This window comes from Meriones unguiculatus, chromosome 3, assembly GCF_030254825.1.
Source record: "Meriones unguiculatus strain TT.TT164.6M chromosome 3, Bangor_MerUng_6.1, whole genome shotgun sequence".
In the NCBI taxonomy this organism is placed as follows: domain Eukaryota; kingdom Metazoa; phylum Chordata; class Mammalia; order Rodentia; family Muridae; genus Meriones; species Meriones unguiculatus.
Window position 1 is genome coordinate 10,728,970 of NC_083351.1, and position 18,647 is coordinate 10,747,616.

The 18,647-nt window shown below is 43.4% G+C and overlaps 1 protein-coding gene across 3 annotated transcripts in view; it reads left to right on the plus strand.

Annotated features, from left to right (window-relative positions):
- Spen (spen family transcriptional repressor) overlaps window positions 1-18,647 on the plus strand; it is a 70,607-nt gene that overhangs the window by 8,197 nt on the left and 43,763 nt on the right. The window contains exons 2-4 of one of the 3 annotated variants that reach the window (XM_060379149.1): window positions 1,431-1,567; window positions 9,147-9,467; window positions 13,456-13,932. In XM_060379149.1, the coding sequence (XP_060235132.1) occupies window positions 1,431-1,567; window positions 9,147-9,467; window positions 13,456-13,932 (935 nt within the window). The remainder of the gene's footprint in view (window positions 1-1,430; window positions 1,568-9,146; window positions 9,468-13,455; window positions 13,933-18,647) is intronic. The other 2 variants (XM_060379152.1, XM_021630746.2) reach the window with 2 other exon arrangements.

Consider the following 18,647-nt stretch of genomic DNA (forward strand, 5'->3'; position numbering starts at 1 on the left):
AACATCTGGGTTTTAGCTCTCTTGCACCCTGGGTTTGAGCCTTAACAGTGCATCAGTCTGAGGTAGTTTTTTTTGTTGTTGTTTTGTTTTTTTTTGTTTGTTTGTTTTTGTTTTTTTCATGCTGGTCATGTAATTCATTTATCAACTTCCTTACCTCATGTTCAGAACAAGTTTTAGGATTTGTTATGATGAAGTAGCCTTAACATTGAATAATGTAAGCAGCAGCCTTTAATGTGGACTTGGGAAAGCAGTTTTGAAATTTATTATATAGCCTATCCATAGCCCTAGTGTAATCTGAGTCTCCTCTTTTTTTTCAGTGGGGTCTCATTCTGTAGCCAGCAGTCACTTAGAACTTCCTCTGTAATTGAACATGAACTTTATAAATCACCCCTCCTCCCCTTGGACACAGGGTCTCACTATGTAGACCATCCTGGCCTAGAACTCCAGAGGTCCACTTGCCTGTGCCTTGGGATAAAGGTAAAACCACTGCAACAAGAAAGAGATGCTATTTTTAAAGATGTATTTTTTTCATGTTCTGTGTAAGTTTTGCTTGCATGTATGTACATGCACTCTGTGCATGCCCGGTACCTACAGAGGCCAAAAGAGGGCATTGGATTTCTGGACCTGGAGTTACAGATGGTTGTGACCAACCATGTGGGTGCTGGGAACCAAACCCAGGTCCTGGAAAGGAACAGGTGTGCTTAACTGCTGAAATCCAATGGACTCACCTTAACCTGGAGCAATTTTTCTGTCTCAGGCTCCCTTAGTGCTGCTGTAATTACAGGGGTTAGCCTGGGTGGGGGCTGCTTTTTTCTCCCTTTATATTGGTGCACCTGTTCCCTGGCATAAGCCTCATAGTGCTGGTTGTTGCTGCATCACCGTCATCACCATCAGTGTATACGTACGAGTGAGGTCAGAAGAGTTGTCAGATCCTCTAGAGTTGGAGTTGCAGGCAGTTGTGAGCTGCCTGATGTCTGATGTGGGTGCTGGAACTGGAACTCCAGACCTCTCTGCAAGAACAATGTGTGCTCTCGCTTTGATTTTGTTGAGGCAGGGTGACACAGTGTAGCTCTGCCTGGCCTGGAACCCAGTCAGTCTATAGAAATCTGTGGAAACCTCCCTCATAGAAATCCACCATGCCAGCCAGTACATGCTCTTAACCGAGCAGTCATCACTCCAGCCCGGTATAACTATTGTTTTGAAACGGATCTCAGATGTCTCATTTTATCCTTTAGTATTTCAGTACTTCCAAAATGTAAGACTATTTAAAGATACTACAGTACTATTATCATTATAATTATACCAAAATGACTAATTCTTCCTTGTTTTCAAACACCAGTTAAAAAGCTATAATGTCTAAAGATTCTTTTTTTTCTTTTTCTTTTTTTTTTTTTTTTCCTTAAAAAACAAAACAAAACATGCCACTGTAGGACAGGTGCCTGAAGAGGCCAGAAGAGGGCATCAGATCTGTGGGCGCTGGAGTGACGGCAGCAGCTGTGAGCTACCTGATGTGGGTGCTGGGAACTGAACAGGTGCCTTTCCCTGTGAATCATCTCACCAGCCCCATGTGAGCATTTTTTCCTCTCATGTTGGCGATCAAACCCAGAGCTTCATATGTAGGCAAGTTCACCGTCACTGAGCTTGAACCTTCTGTAGTCCTTGAACCTCTTCTGCAGATTGATTTGCTTAATCTTTTACTTCTTTTTCTTTGGGTGTGGGGCAGGTTGTCACTTTAACTGTAGATGTAAGGATTTTGCGTTATAATCAATCTTTGATACTTTTCCCAAGGTTATAGTACAACCCAGTAGTTTTGGTTTGCCTTGGCAGAGAGAAAACATACATCAACAAATAGTTGTGAATCTTTCTTTCTTTTCCTATCACTCCAAGGACAGGGAAAGCTTAGGGCTTTAGCTTTTTCATAGTGAGACCAGAAGCCCTGTGTCTTGGCTCACACATTTAACCCCAACATCCAGAGACAGTGAGAGGCAAGAAGATTGCTTCAAATTCAAGGAGAGCTTGGGCTCCATAGTGACTTCAGGGAAACCAGGGCTGTATGTCCAGATCTGTCTCACCACCCTGATCCCAAGACAGAAGGACTAGGGCTTTTCAGTAGACTGTTTTGCTGGGCTTACAGATTTTGAGGGTTTTTGTTTGTTTAATGATTTATTTATTAATTTTATGTATATGTATTTATTAATTTTATGTATATGGTCTTCATGCACACCAGAAGAGGGAATCAGATCCCATTACAGATGGTTCTAAGCCACCATGTGGTTGCTGGGAATTGAACTCAGGACCTATAGAAGACCAGCCACTGGGTTTTATTTGTTTGTTTTTGAGACAGGGTTTCTCTGTGCAGCCTTGGCTGTTCTGGAACTCACTGTGTAGGCCAGGCTGGCATTGAACTCAGAGATCCACCTGCCTCTGCCTCCTGAGTGCTGGGATTAGTGGTGTGTGCCATTACCACGCAACTAGCCCCTGTTCTTAACCACAGGCTTCTCTTTACCTGTTGAGGGTTGGGTTTGTTGTTGTTTTTTGAGCAGGGTTTCTCTGTGTAGTCCTGGCTGACCTGGAACTCTGTAGATCTTGCTGCTGGCCTTGAATTTAGAGATCTACCTGCTTCTTGCCTCCCAAGTTCAGGGGATTTTTTTTTTTTTTTTAAGATTTATTTATTATGTATACAATGTTCTGTCTGCATGTACACTTGCACACCAGAAGAGGGCACCAGATCTTACAATATAGATGGTTGTGAGCCACCATGTGGTTGCTGGGAATTGAACTCAGGACCTTTGGAATAGCAGTCAGTGCTCTTAACCTCTGAGCTATCTCTCTGGCCCCACTGAGTGCAGGAATTAAAAGGGTGTTGCGCCACCGCTTTCTGGCTGATTTTGAGCTTTTAGCCGTCTTTAGTAATTACAAATCAATTTCATATATAAATTAATAAATCAGTTTCATATATAAATTAATTATACATTAGATTTCCTTTTTTTATGATTTTTTGAGACAGGGTTTCTCTTCGTAGCCTTGGCTCACAGAGAAATTCACTTTGTAGACCAGGCTGGCCTCAAACTCACAGAGATCCTCCTGCCTCTGCCTCCCAAGTGCTGGGATTACAGGCCTGTGCCATCACACCTGGCTTCATGTTAGATTTCTTAACATCACCATGAAACAAATAGAGCTGGTTTTGGCCATTATCATAACAAGTTACTACCATAGTCAGGTACACTTGAAACAGAAGATGCCTTTCTTTATAAAGTGTGCCCAGGTTCAGAAAGCACTCCAGTTGATTTACGTTGAGGTAGTGTAGAAGCTTGCGCCTTTTTTCTTTTTCTTTTTCAGTTTCTTTTCCTTTTTTTTTTGTATTTTATGTGTATGAGTGTTTTGCTTGCATCAATGTATGTGTACCACGTATGTGGCTGGTGGCCTATGGAGGCCAGAAGAGGGGATTATGTTCCCTGAAACTGTAGTCACAGATGGCTGTGAGCTACCATGTGAGTGCTGGAGACTAAAACCTGGTTTTCTGCAATAGTGACAAGTGCTCTGAGCCACTGAGCCCTCCCTCCAGCCTCACAGGCTTGTTTGTAAAGGAGAAGAAAAGCCGTGGTGACTGCTGGGCTCACACTGGCACGCCAAGCATTCAGGAGGCTGAGGTAGGAGGTCGCTGGTTTGAAGCCAGCTGGGCTACTTCGGAAGATCTTGTCTGAAAAAAAAAAAATTAAACAACGGTAATCAAACCAAAAAGCAAACAAAAAACTTTTGTATTGACAGACAAGAGGATTGCTGTTGATTTGAAATGGGTTATCATGTAGCCTAGACAGACGTACGTTTTGTGTAACCAAGGACAGAATGGCTGACCTTCCTGCACATACTTTTTAGTGCTGCCATTATAGGTATATGGTGTATCTGGCATTTTGTTAGTTTGTTTTGAGGTAGTAGGGTCTCACTGTAGCGCTGCTCAACCTCAGAATGTTGGCCTGCTGCCTTAGCTTCCAGAGTGCTAGGATTGGAGGACAAGCTGCTGTGTCTGTGTGTGTTGTGCTTTTTAAACTTTGTATGTGTGTATGCTGGGATTTGGACCCAGGACCTCATGCATGCTGGGCTGACACTGTTAATACTTCCAGCTCCTCAGATGTGATCTTCTAGCTTCAGGCAAAGCAGGATTAGATGGAAAACTTGATTGTGTTATTTTCATTAGTGGGGTGTAGTTCTGTTGTCTTGTTTCAGGAATGAGTCAAGGAGGATGGTTGTATGAAGTGGGAGGACCATGCAAATGAAGTATGTGGCAATTCCTTGTTGTTGCCCATGAGACCAGTTTCAAAAGGTGGAGTTCAGTTACTGGTGCATTTCTGTTGGAAACCCAGCAAATGATGGAAGTGTTGAGAAATGGTTAAGTTTTAATGCACCGACACTGCTTAATTTTGAGTACTAGGGACTGAACCCAGGTCCTCGTATAGATGCGGTCAGCTTCCTACACTGCAGAGCTTCTGTGGCTGCCTCAGTTGATTACTGTTACTGTAGTTCTGGGGCAAATTGATCTTCAGCTTTGCCTGGTTAATGTTGCTCTAGAAATTGTGCAGTGAGCTTCTTGTGGAACTGAGGGATTTGTTTTAGCCTACTAAAGGTCTTCTTTTCATCCCTTAGAAAAGTGCAGTTGTAAATTTTATGAAACATTTGTTCTCAATATGTATCAAATCGCTAGAACGTTGCCTTTAAAAGTAATTTAATTTAATTACGTGTATGTGTAGGTGAGCACAAGTGAGTGAGTGAGAGCAGGCGCCTGTTGAGGCTAGCAGCGGCGGATCCTTGGAAGCTGGGGCTATAGATGTTGTGCTCCTGACGGTGATCTCCTAGGGAATGAGCCTAGGTATGAGTTCTCCCTCTCTCCCCCCCTCTCTCTTTCTCTCTCTCTCTCTCTCTCCCTGTATTTAGCTTTTTATGTGCAGAAGTGTTTTGCCTGCCTATATGTCTGTGTACTGCATGTGTGCCTGGTACCTGTGGATGGAGTTCAGAAGAAAGCATCAGATCTTCTGGAACTGGAGTTACAGATGATTTGGAAGGTGTTGTGGGGGTCCTAGGAACAAAACCCAGGTCCTCTGCAAGAGCAGTCTGTGCTCTTACCTGCTGAACCATCTCTCCAGCCCCTAAAGATTTTATTTTAAGTTATGTGTATGCATGTGTGGGTATGTAATGCACGTACAGGTGCCAGTGAAGACAGGAAGAGGGCATTAAATTCCCTGAAACTGGAATTACAGGCAGTTCTGAGTCATCTGACACAGCTCCTTGGAGCTGAGCCCCTGTCTTCTGCAAGAGCAGTGACTCTGACGACCGGGCCATTTCTTCAGCCCCGAGAACCTCACCTTTAAAGCCACACTAGCACTGTATCATAGCTCCAGCCTCTTCTCTTAGGCTTTCTTCTGCAGTGGAGTCTCCAATATATAAGTTGAGGTCATTAATATACTGAAATTACATTCTTCAAGGAATTTCTAAGGTCTGTTAATGTTTACTATAGACAGTTAAGAATGTTGAAAGACTAACTTGATGAATCCTGACAGTATTTTGGGTAGTTTTTCATTCTGTCCTGAAAACTTGAGATGATTAGTCAGCCTTCTGGGTCCAGCCAGCTGTGGATTATAACACAAACACAAAGAAAACGGGGGCTGGGGAGATGGCTCAGTGGTTAAGAGCACTGGTTGCTCTTCCAGAGGTCCACCACGGCCCTGGAGACTGACTACTTCCCAACTTTGGTGCTTTGCATATGTGACATAAAAACTAGATCCATGGGCTGGAGACATGGCTCAGAGGGTAAGAGCACTTGACTGTTCTACCAAAGGTCCTGAGTTCAATTCCCAGCAACTACGTGATGGCTCATCGATAATGAGATCTGGTGCCCTCTTTTGGTATGCAGTCATATATGCAAGCAGAACACTGTATCCATAATAAATAAATCTTTAAAAAAGCAAAACAACAAAAACGTAGAGGCTGGAGAGCTGGAGAGATGGCTCAGTAGATAGAGCACTTACTCTTGAAGACATCCTGAGCTTAACTCTCAACACCCACACAGTGGTTCACAACCATCAATAACTCCAGTTTCAACCTCTCTTCTAACTTTTGAAGACACCAGGCATGCACATGGTGCACATACATATATGTAGGCATGCACACAGTGCATATACTTATGTGCAGGCAAAACATTCAGACACAAAATAACATAAGGAAAAATAAAGCAAAACATTGCCGAGAGGTGGTGACGCACAATCCTAGCACTTGGGAGACAGAGGCAGACATATCTCTTGAGTTTTCTGAGTTCAAGGCCAGCCTGGTCTACACAAAGAAACTCTGTCTCGAAAAACTGAAAAGAAAGGAATTATTTGTTGGTGGGCGAGGTGTCACATGCCTTTCATTGCAGTACCCAGGAGGCAGAGGAGGCCTTGAGTCTTCAGAAAAGTCATGGGCTACCTGTATAATTGCAGTAAACTGTTTAGATTTCTCCCCTCCCCTTCCTTACTTTCCCTTCCCCTTCCCTCCCTTCCCTTCTCTCCTCCCTCCGTTCACGTCCAACAGGCTCACCTGAAGCTTGGTTAGGCTAGCCTCAAACTTATCTGTATAGCTAAGGGTAGTCTTGAACTTCTGATCCTCCCTGCCACTACCTCCCAAGTGTTGGGATTACAGGATCAAGATAATAGGTTTGTGACCCTGCACGGGGAGTCTGTTTGGTCAAAGCATTTTGACTATTTGATAAAAAAAGAGAGTTAGCTGGGCATAGTATAATCCCAGAGCTCAGGGAGGCAGAAGCAGGCAAGTGGCTGTGAGTTCGAGGGCAGCCTGGTCTACAAAGGGAGTTGAGGACAGCCAAGGCCATGCAAAGAAACCATGTCTCGAAAAACGAAACAAACACCAAAAAAGAAAAACAAACAGATAAATAAAGAGAATTTAGCCATGCATGATGACACATGCCGTTAGTTCCAGCACTTGGGAAACAGAGGTAGATCTCTGAGTTCAAGGCTAAACCTGGTCTACAAAACAAAATAAGTTCCAGTCCAGCCAGAGCTACCTAGTAATAAGTCCGTCCCTGTCTTTTTTTTTTTTTTAAGTTAAATTTATGGTGTTTTGTTTGTTTGTATTACAGAATCAAGACCCTTCTCATACATATTAAAAGATATTTTGGTTTTTTGAGAAGAACCATTCAAACTTCTATTAAACTTTTTTTTCTAAATTACAAAAAAACTTTTCTCTTGGTGAAGCTTATTATTTTCCTGTGTGTGTGTGTGTGTGTGTGTGTGTGTGTCAGTCTGTCTGTCTGTGTGTGTGTCTATTGAATATGGCATGTGGCACCAAGACTATTGCTTTCTGGAGTCAGTTTTCTCATTCTGTCTTGTGGTTCTTGGATTGAACTTGGGGAGATCATCAGACTTGGTCAGCCTTATCTGCTGAGCCATCTCATTGTCCCTCATCAGTCAGTTGTGACAAAGAATTTGTTCACCTGTAGAAGAGTTTTCTGATAAGACGGACTTTGGTACTGTGTTTCCTTTTTAAGCAGGAACTTAAATCATCCCAGGACTGGAAGGGCTCTGCGGTCTAGTAATGTAAGCCTTTTCAGGGGAAGTGTGAAATTATGTCTGTGGATTGACAGCAAATTCATACTGTGCTGTGCCTGCCTTTTTTTGTTGTAGTTTTGTTTGCGAGACAAGGTTTCTCTGTGTAGTTCTGGCTGTTCTGGAACTCACTCTGTAGACCAGGCTGGCCTTGAACTCAGAGATCTGCCTGCCTCTCCCTCCATGAGTGCTGGGATTAAAGCTGTGCACCACCATCCAGCAACTGCCTTTCTAATATGCCCATTAAAAGCACATAAAAGGCTGGGGATGTAGCTCAGTTGGTAAAGTGCTTACTTTAGCATGTAAGGTCCTGAGTTCAGTTCCTACCACTGCACAAACATTCGTGGTAGCATGTACATGACTCTAGCACTTAGGTAGTCATTTATTCTCCAGTGGGTTTGAGGCTAATCTAAAATTCACAATACTACTCCCTCCGTAAAGCAAACAAACAAAACAAAAGCATATGAAATACAGTTATTGGGCTTGTGAAATGGCTGAGTGGGTAAGGGGTAAAGCCTGATAGTCTTAGTTTGATCCTCAGAGGAAAACCAGCTCTGAGAAAGTTGTCCTCTGACCATCACCTGCCCACTGTACCTACACAGTTACATAAGATGAATAAATAAAAATGTTTCAGAATGAAATACACAGACTATCCATGAGTTCTAGAACTTGCTATGTAGCCTGGCCTGGACCCTAATTCTCAGTCTTCTGGCTGTCTCTCCTGAGTGTTGGGACTATAATTATGTGCCACCACATCCCACTGCAGCATCTTAAAACTACTTTGATTTTATTTTAGGTTTAATAATCTTTATTACAATGTAAAGATCACTGACGGGGCTGGAGAGATGGCTCAGAGGTTAAGAGCACTGACTGTTCTTCCAGAGGTCTTGAGTTCAATTCCCAGCACCCACATGGTGGCTCACAGCCATCTATAATGAGATCTGGTGCCCTCTTCTGATGTGCAGATGTACATGCAGATAGAATATTGTATACATAATCAATAAAATCTTAAAAAAAAGATTACTGAGAACTTTTGAGGGGGTTGTTTTAGCTAAGTGTTCTTGAAAGATTGAGTAGTTTCGTAGATAAAAATGAGAGCAATAAAAATAATGATGTGCAAATATTTGTTTCAGAGTGTAAAACATAAGTGCAAATGAGCTTTAAAAATTATGTGATATTGTTTGTGTTTTAAGCCATTTTGGGGACCGTGGAGTTAACTCAGTCTGTAAACTTGGAACACAAAGACCTCTCTTCAATCCCCAGTACATGTACAAAAGCAAGATACTCTTACTCATTCCTGGGACCCCACCTAGCCAGATCAAGGTCGGTGAGATACCCAGTTTTAGAACATGAGGGGGTGGAGCAAGGCCCCTGTCATGACTCTGTTTCTCCACACAGTGAGCATATGGAAACAGGTACCCCAACAAAAACCCACTTTGTAGGTCATGTCCTATACATATATAACGTAAATTATGTTAGAAACATTTTGGAAAATTATTGATATACATAAGTAACTTTACTTCTCTCTCTGTCTCTCTTTTTTTTTTTCTCCAGATATGGCCGCGTGGAAAGTGTCAAAATTCTCCCCAAGCGGGGGTCTGAAGGAGGAGTGGCTGCCTTTGTGGATTTTGTGGACATCAAAAGTGCACAGAAAGCTCACAACTCCGTCAACAAAATGGGAGACAGAGACCTACGCACGGATTATAATGAACCAGGCACTATTCCAAGTGCTGCCCGGGGATTGGATGATACAGTTTCCATAGCATCTCGTAGTAGAGAGGTTTCTGGGTTCAGAGGAAGTGGTGGAGGGCCTGCTTATGGCCCCCCGCCATCACTTCATGCACGAGAAGGACGCTATGAACGGAGACTTGATGGGTAAGTTCCAAGGTTTCGGTAGGCAGGTATTTTGTATTTGATGTGGTGAGAAACAGAAACTCATATTTAGGGGCCCCAGATGGATTTAAAGTTTTGGGCATTCTCAATGTTTCCTGTTTTGGGTTGGAAACGGAAGTGATTCTGTCCCAGTGACTGGTACCTCCCGGATCGTAGAGGATATTTCCTGCAGCGATTGGATATCTACTTGTGAGATGGCATGGTGGAAGAGCTCCTGTAGAGCATCCGTTCTGGAGTACCTGGCTTCTAGAAGGAAGTGTTCCTCCTTGTGGATATCATCAAGGCTTTCCTTGGATATATCCTTACTACCAGATGGAGCTATTTGGCTGCTGCCGGTTTTGTCTTCGGGCTATTTGGAATATTTCTGGAGTATCAGAGCCTTCAGATCTTTTAGAAGCTGATAAGCACCTCCCGGTTTTCAGTACGTGAAGTCTACAAACAAATTGGATTGTCACAAAATATCTCACAGATCATTGATTCAACCGATTGGATACTACAAACAATACTTTAGCATGGAAATGTGTACATGGGTGAGGAAGAGCAAAGGCAACGCTCCATTGTTCCATTTGGATCTACTCAGTTTCTGTGGAATTACACTGTGGAGTTGGGGAAATCGAGATGACAGACACTCGTAAATGCTGGAATATAGCTGCTTTCTAACTGCTGGGATGTATGGGATGCTGTGCTCTAAGACTCCCATCAGCTGAGGGGAAGAGGATTACTGCCTCACTTCTTCAGCAAGTGATTACCCCGCTGCAGGAACTTTAGCTCTGAACACAACTTGCTCAGTTGTGGATACAGCAGTCACTGACTGGGCTGGATGTCTACAAAACAGAACAGTTGTCAGCAACTTTGTTCCTCATTTGTTGGAATTGTAGAGAGATCTTCCTCGTTGCCAGCTGCCTGATTCCTTTTTAGGGATGCAGATTTTTATGAATGTGGATCAATTTATGATTGTCTGCTGTCTCAAGAAAGAAGTCTGGGGGTTTGAGAGTTACAGTCTGTCTGGGACTGCTTGCTTCCTGTGGAATTATTTGTCTGGTCACTAAGATTTTTTTTTTCTTGTGGTTCATCTAAATATCATTTGACACCCTTGCCCACTAAGAAGGTGGATTACCCCTGTAAGAGGGGCCAAAATTGGGGAAGTTATGTTCACAATTCTCTCCCTAGATTTAATTGGGATTATAGGTCGTGTTTCCACAGTTGGAAAAGGTTGGTATGTCCTGACCTGTGTATATTAGCCCCTCTTCTAACCCAAGCCATACTTTCTTTCCCCACTAACTCTAGATGCATTTAGTACTAACAGATGAATCTGAGACCAGCAGTTAGATTTCAGCTCTGCTCCTCTCGTGCCTGCCTCTGTATCTTCTTAATGGATAAGAACTGCACATACTTATAAAATATCAGCTGTAGCAGTAACTGTCTAGAACTGTTGCTGATTGCTTCTGTTACCTCATTAATTATGGCTTCACCAATTAACACTTGGTAGTGTGCAGAAACAACCTAGTATGATGTTTTCTTGTAAATCTCAAGGGAACCTTCTTGTTAGGCATTAAAATAGTCAAATTTTGGAATTGTAGTTAATGAAAAAGGAAAATAGTCATTTAACACACTTAGGAAAGGGAATATACTACACACACACACACACCCTTTGCCAGCTTAGAAGTTTAATATGATGGCAGCAGAACGAAGAAAAATAGCCTTTTGGAGTCTGAGGAAGTGGCTCAGCTGATACACAAAGTACTGAGCTCAGATCCCAGTGAAAGCCTGGCACAGTGATTTGAAGCAGTCACCCCACTGGGGCACTGGAGACAGGAGCACCCCTGCAGTTCATTGGCCAGCCAGCCCAGCCCAGTTGGTTAGTTCTAGGTTCAGTGAGAGGACCTATCTCCAAAAACAAGGGTAAGCTGGGTATGGCGACACACCCCTTTCATCTCAGCACTGGAGGCAGAGGCAGGTGAATGTCTTGAGTTCGAGGTCAGCCTAGTCTACACAGTGAGTCCCAGATGAGCCAAGGAAGACACCCAATGTGTCCTCTAGGTGGTCTTGGATATGTGCAAACGCACTTGCACACGCGGACACCCGCATGCACACAGCCTAGTGTAGTGGGATGGTGGGTGAAGGTGAGTACTGATGGAGATGGGGGAATCTGGAAACATATTGAGAAAGTGATGTAAATTGTCACAGAACTGTGAATTTAGCCTTGCTGGAGAGATTGTAATTCTGTATCTTGCATGATCCTTTGTTTCTTTTGATAGAGGATTATTGACAGAGGGTGAGGTTGCAGAGGGCTCCAGCGGTCTGTCCCCTGCAGAAGTAGAGAATTTCTTTAAAAGAGTAGGCTTTGTTCTTACTTTTCTTTTTTGTTTTGTTTCATTTTGTTTTGTTTTTGAGGCAGGGTCTCACTGGCCTCACACAGAGATTCACGTAACTTTGCCTCCATAAAAGGCCTGGGCTACTGTGCCTGGCACCTTTAAATCACCATGTAACTGCATGTGCGCTGTCATACATGCAGTACGTTCTGTATACTTGAGTTGCTGAACATTCACATCCTAACTAAAAACGTTAAGGGCACTGAGGATGTAGCTCAGTGGTAGAACACTTGCCCCCCGCATGTGCAGGGTTCTGGATCGGATCCCAGCACTGCAAAGCAAAACCAGTGATGTTAGGTTAGGTCACTGGTAATAGCTGCTGAGAGCAGCTCGCGATTGCCAGCATTCCCGCTTTGATCTCAGGCACCTTGAGTGCAGTCGAGAACCTATTTCCTGCAGTCATGGAGCACACCTATTAAGAAAATGAATCATGGAATAGCTGTTGAGAAATTATGTACAGTGGTTGAGAACACGAGTTAAGACAACTTTCATTCTTGGGTACAGTTGTGCAGACTTTGGTTAAGCAACATTCCAATATTTTGATATCTTAATTGCTCTTAATATTCCACTTTCATTTTTAAATATGACTTATTTGGGCAACTTACATAGCTTAGTAATTTATTTAGACTACCCAAGCATCAAAAATTTATAAGAGGCCTGATAGCAGCCTATAAAGTAGTATAAGCCTCATAGTCTGAATACTAGGGAGATTGAACCAGGAGGATTGAACACTACAAGTCTAGCCTGGGCTACATAGCAAGGCCCTATCTCCAAGGGAAGAAAAGTTCAGGAGTAAGAAAGTGTTGCATTTGAATGTTTTTGTTTTGTCGGCAATCCTCCTGCTGAGGAATGTGGGACGCCACAGGCTTCACAGCGTCTTCTCAGTGCAGGTGTGTCCCAAAATAAATCACAAACAATTAAAGTCTAATATGTTTTACTCAGAGGAAACCATAAAAAACTTTAACATTAAATCAGGCCTGGTAGGTGCATTCCTTTAATCCAAGTACTTGGAATTAGAGTTTCAGGCCAACCTTGTCTACGTTAGCCAGGGTTACATAGTGAGATCCTGTCGAAAAGCAAATACAAGTTTTATTTGTATTTAAGATACAAGTTTTCATGTTAAAATTGGGGTATAAGCTAGGCATTGTGCATTGTGGCACATGCCTGGGATCCTGAAGCTTAAGATCAGACATTTAAGGTCGTTCTTATCTGCACGGGGAGTTGAAGTTAGCCTAAGCCATATGAGACTGTCCTAAGACAAAACAAAAAAATAGAAAAAAGTTGGTGTTCACAACACACACCCACCCACATACCCTTTAGTACAAGTTTAATACAAATTGGAAAGTTCCCCAGGAAAGGCATCACTGCTGAGGAAGAAAAGGCATCACTGCTGAGGAAGGCCCAATAAAGTAAAGATGCTCATTAGTGCAGTTTTGGAGCCCAGTAAAATGTTGAGCATGTCAGTGTTTGCTTACTAAGGTTTGTGCTGTTTAGAAAGTGATGAGGTGCAAAGACAACTCTGGAGTGAATGTTTGCATGACTTGCACTCAGTTTTGCTTGCTCCTTTCTGATTAAATATTTTCCCCTCCTAAATGCAGGGCTTCAGATAACAGGGAGCGTGCTTATGAACATAGTGCCTATGGACACCATGAACGGGGGACAGGAGCATTTGATCGGACACGACATTACGATCAGGATTACTATAGAGACCCTCGAGAGCGGACTTTACAACACGGGCTCTATTACACTTCTCGGAGTCGAAGTCCAAACCGCTTTGATGCTCATGACCCCCGATACGAACCTAGGGCTCGGGAGCAGTTTACACTGCCCAGTGTGGTACACAGGGATATCTACAGGGACGACCTTGCCCGGGAGGTCCGAGGCAGAAGGCCAGAGCGCAGCTACCAGCACAGCAGGAGCCGCTCGCCGCACTCCTCCCAGTCTAGAAACCAGTCTCCGCAGAGGCTGGCTAGCCAAGCCACCAGGCCCACCAGGTCCCCCAGCGGCAGCGGCTCTAGGAGCAGGTCCTCCAGTAGTGAGTCCATCAGCAGCAGCACCAGCACCAGCACTGACAGGTAGGTTCACAGCCTTCATGTTCTCCCATAGTCAGTGGGGAGCAGTGGTGGTGACCACAGCACTTCATTTCTAAAGAAAGTGATCTTGGACTTTATGTTTAATGAGTAGCATGCAGACATCAGATTCACCACAGTCTAACTGATGCTTTGCCAGTGCTGTTTAATGTTAAAATTAAATTGCTAAAAAAGAAGAGAGAGTGGTGGGAGCCTGGTGAGGGGCAGGTTTGTGGCCGTGGGGCTCTGCAGTTCACTTTAACCTCTTAAGTGTGTTTGTGGAGTCAGCATCGTGGTGGGTCCAGATGTTCCTGGAAGCTGTTTGGTTAAATGTGTTGGTGGGAATACATTGTTTATTACCAGCAAGTAAACAACTTTTAAGTATATTTTAACACCACAGTGTGCTTTACCAATTTTATAAATGCATCCTTTCACCCAGGGTTACAGTATTGTTCTCCAAGGCTGGGTTAACTCAGTTACTGTGCTTTTTGGGTACCAAGGAGCTTTATGTTAGCAATAGCAGTAATTAATTGAGGCAACCTTAACCAGGAGGCTTAGAGCTTAGACTGTATTAAAGTACAGAGTTCAGTAGATGATACATTCCGTGGGTGACACGACACTGAATAGTTTCCTTGTGACTTCTCATCATTTATGTGAACCTTACTGTAGAAGTAGCTTTGGTGGCACATGCCTGTAATGCCTGCTACACGGGAGGCTAAGGCAGGAGACTCCGCACCCCACCTACCAAGCAACACCCTGTGTGGATCTGCCATTCCCCATAGCTAAAGAACCTGTAGTTCCCAGAAAATAAGCAACACTTATTTTTTGTGAATATTAAAATGAAAATGGATTGTAATGTGCGTACTGTGACCTCAGAATATAAACTCACCTTCTAGTAGGCAGCTGTTCCTTACTTCACAACTGCTCTTCCTCTGTTGTTACTCGGACTGGTAAACCAGGTGCCTGTGTTTAAATTTAGGTATGTGTGATAAATTTAGATCATGTAGCCTCTTTGACCTGATTTAAAAGTCCAGATTTTTCTTACAGTATTACATGCTTACACTTAAGAGAAGCAAATGCTGGCAGGTCAGTCTTCATGTGGGTCTCCAAGTGAGGGGAGCAGGGGCTGTCTCTATCGTGAACTCAGTTGACTGCTCTCTGATCACTCACCCCTGATGATGCAGCTTTGCCAGGCCACTGAGGAAGAGGATCCAGGCAGTCCTGATGAGACTTAACAAGCTATGGGCAGATGGCAGAGGAGGAGAACTCCCTCTTTCAGTGGGCTAGAGGAAGGGGATAGTGTGAAAGAGAGAGGGAGGGAGGGACCGGGAGAAGTTGATGGAGGGATATAAAATGAATAAATTGTGAAAAAAAAAAAAAACAAAAACTAAAAAGAGATAGAGAGAGAGACACAAATGCTCATGTGATTGAATATCTCTCTTAGGCTTCCTAAATTGTCTAATTCAAAATAATAAAATGGGAACTTTATGATCTAAGTATTTGGAAATTGCCACACTTAGTGAACTGGTACTCACTTTAGGAAGCCAGAGAAATCAGATTGGCTTGTTGTCTGGATGAAGGGCGATGAAGTTTGTTTGAATCTTATGAATAGATTATAAAATCTTGTTGTGTTTCACTTTCTTCTGCATGGAATTATTTCAGATACTTAACCTTTTATCATTTCTCTAAAACCTGCCCATTAAAGGAACCCAATAGCATTTCATTGGGTCAGAACTTGACTGAAAGAGTGTGTGGATGTTGATGTCAGGAAAGCCCATGAGGTCAGGCCCTGTGGTGACTTTATGCTGAAGGCCATGGTTGCACAGTCCTGAGATGCAGAGCTTACATGCACTTGTGAGCCTCTGGTGCTCATGGAGCTAATCTTTGCTCGCAGAGCTTTCCGATCTGTCTTCTGACAGTGTGATCTTGAAGAAGGGCAGGAAGTACCTGGAAAGGACCTGAGGACTAAATCTCAGGGAGAACTTGGGTGAGCATGAAGATTCTGGAGATAACTGCGGCAGGTGACCCTGTGAGGTTACCTAATGACACAGAGGACAGGAGGTAGAGGTTGGGAAGGCTACATCCCCCAGCTGAGCAGTTTAACTGCCTGGCTTACACGATGTTTTATGTGCTTAACATTTAGTACTTTAAGGCCCATTTGTGTTCCTTATAGTTCACTTGGCTCTGATTTGTCCTGGGAAGGCCACCTTAACAAGGAGCAGGGGATTCAAGCATGCTTTCTGAGGACAGTACTCCATGGCCTTGGGGAAGGGTCATTGATGATTCTTGTTCTGTTCCCCCACCCAGTGTATCCTAGGCTGACTTCAAACCCATTATGTAGTAGAGGATGACCTCCTGTTTCCACCTCCTCCATGTTGGGATTACATGGCGTGTGACACCAGGCCCAGTTTTATGGTGTTCTTCAAGTTGAAACTGGGCTCTCTGTGTGCAAGGCAAGCTGTGTATCAACTGAGCTGTGTTTTGTCTTCAGCCTTATTCCGCCCTTTAGGTGTTTGTTTTCTCCCTTTGAAGAGGTTCTAATACATTTCTTGGCTTACTGGTTTCCCTTCATATTTAGTAATACAGAAACACATACATCATACAAACACACACACACACACACACACACACACCACGATTTTTTCTTTTCCCTGAGCAGAGGAAAAGATTGTGTTCACAGTTCCATTGACTATGGGAAAGCAAGAGGGTTCCAAAGCTGCAGTATTTTCTGGACCTCGTATGTGTCACTTTTAGTTCCTTACCTGAGCCTCACATTAGCGTACTGATGTTCTTCTACTGTCAGCATTGTGACAGCTGCTTTGTGATGACGGCTTGCTATCCATGTATATATAGAACAGTGGGAGGACAGAAAGAAAATTACTTGACTGGTGAGACCTAAGAGGTAGCATTGGTTGGGCTGTGGAGGATATGTAGAACTTAAGAAGAAAGGCATTTTTTTAATGTAGAGGAAGGACTTTTGGGCAGAGGCATGATCTGAATGTTTTGAGACCAGCAGATTTATTTTATTTATTTATTTATTTAATTTTTGGGTTTTCTCCGTGTAACAGCTCTGGCTGTCCTGGACCAGGCGCCTTTGAATTCACAGAGATCCACCTCCCTCTGTATCCTGAGTGCTGGGATTAAAGATGTGAGCCACCAAGCCTGGCTAAGACTAGCATATAATTTAAAAATGGTTAAACATGTTAATAATTCAAGATTTTATTCTTTTAAATTTTAATTATATTTTTAGGGTTTACTTATTTTACGTGTATTAGTGTTTTGCCACATGTACCACATGTGCCTGGTTTTCACAAAGATCAGAAGATGGTGTTAGCTACCCTGGAACAAGAGTTATGATAGTATGAGCCACTGTGTTGGTGTTCAGAACTGAACCCAGGCCCTCTGCAAGAACAGCCAAGTGTTGTTAACTATGGAGCGGCTCTCCAGCCCCCGGGCTTCTGCTCTTTATGCAGAGATAAGCATTTAAAGGAGTTAGAAGAGAGGTAGCTTGTGAGATGTGTATTTTGAAAAGGCAGCTGCTGGGTCCGCTCGCCTGGTAGAGTGCTTGCCTAGCATGCATAAGGCTTTGTTCTGCAACACACACAGCAGCAACAGACACCAAAAGACCCCAAAACCCACAGACCTTCACCACCCTGCTCTCCAGACAAACCAAGCCCATCACAACCACAGAAAGGCGCCTGTAAGCTCAAACTAGAGTAGATAATGGTTAGGTCCTTGGGGGAAGGGAAACAGGCTGAGAGCATCGCACCTGGCTGTGGATGGTGGAAGGCAGTGTTAGGAGTCAGGCTGTGCAGAGTCATGAGGAAGAAACTGTGCCCATGTTGCACTCCAGGGCTCTCCACCATGAGTGGACCAGCTCTCTTTTCTCTCTGCTTTTCTCAGAGAGCTTCTTTCACCAGACTCAGGTGGGAGACTTTGATGGGATTCTTAGTTAACATGAAGGAGAAGGCGAAACCAGTGGAGATAGGTGGGAGCTCCCGGTCATGTGATCACAAATGAATTAGGTCCTTAAGTACTGAGAAGGGCCTCTTACCCTGTGTTCCTTTATCAGATGTTATTTTTTTTCCTCTATAACTAAGTAACATGAAAAGAGTCATATTTTAAAATGTTATGCAAAATTAGACTTCATTTCTTTTGGGAAAGAAATAGCTCTTTTAAATCAGCTGTGTTGTACACGTTTATCACTTTGACAGGAGGATCAGAAGTTTAAGCTCATCCTCAGCTACATAATGAATTTTGAGGCCATCTTGGGATTCATGAAACCTGTCTGTAAAACAAACCGAAGACACATGTATCCCTTTAATCCAGGCAAGGCAGAGGCAGGCAGATCTGAGTGAGTTCAAGGCCAGCCTGTTTTGCAGAGTGATTTCCGTGCTGGCAAGGCTACATAGTGAGACTCTATTTCAAAAACACCTTCCAAAAAATGCAAAACCAAAACACTAAATAGACAAAAAACACTAAAAATACAAGCCCCTCTTGCTCTCCCTTTTTGGATGATTTTTGGATGTCACAAAAGCTCTCTAAAGGTGTTTGATGCTATCACTGTATATTGACACAGGATAAGTTGTCCACCCCATAAAGAGTTTCTCTCCTGTCACCTTGGCTGATTGGGAGGCCAGCCTTTGAACCCGCTATGATTGACCCAGCTTCGGTGGCAAGACTTGTAGCAGCACACCTGAAGTGAGTGAGCACACAGTGAC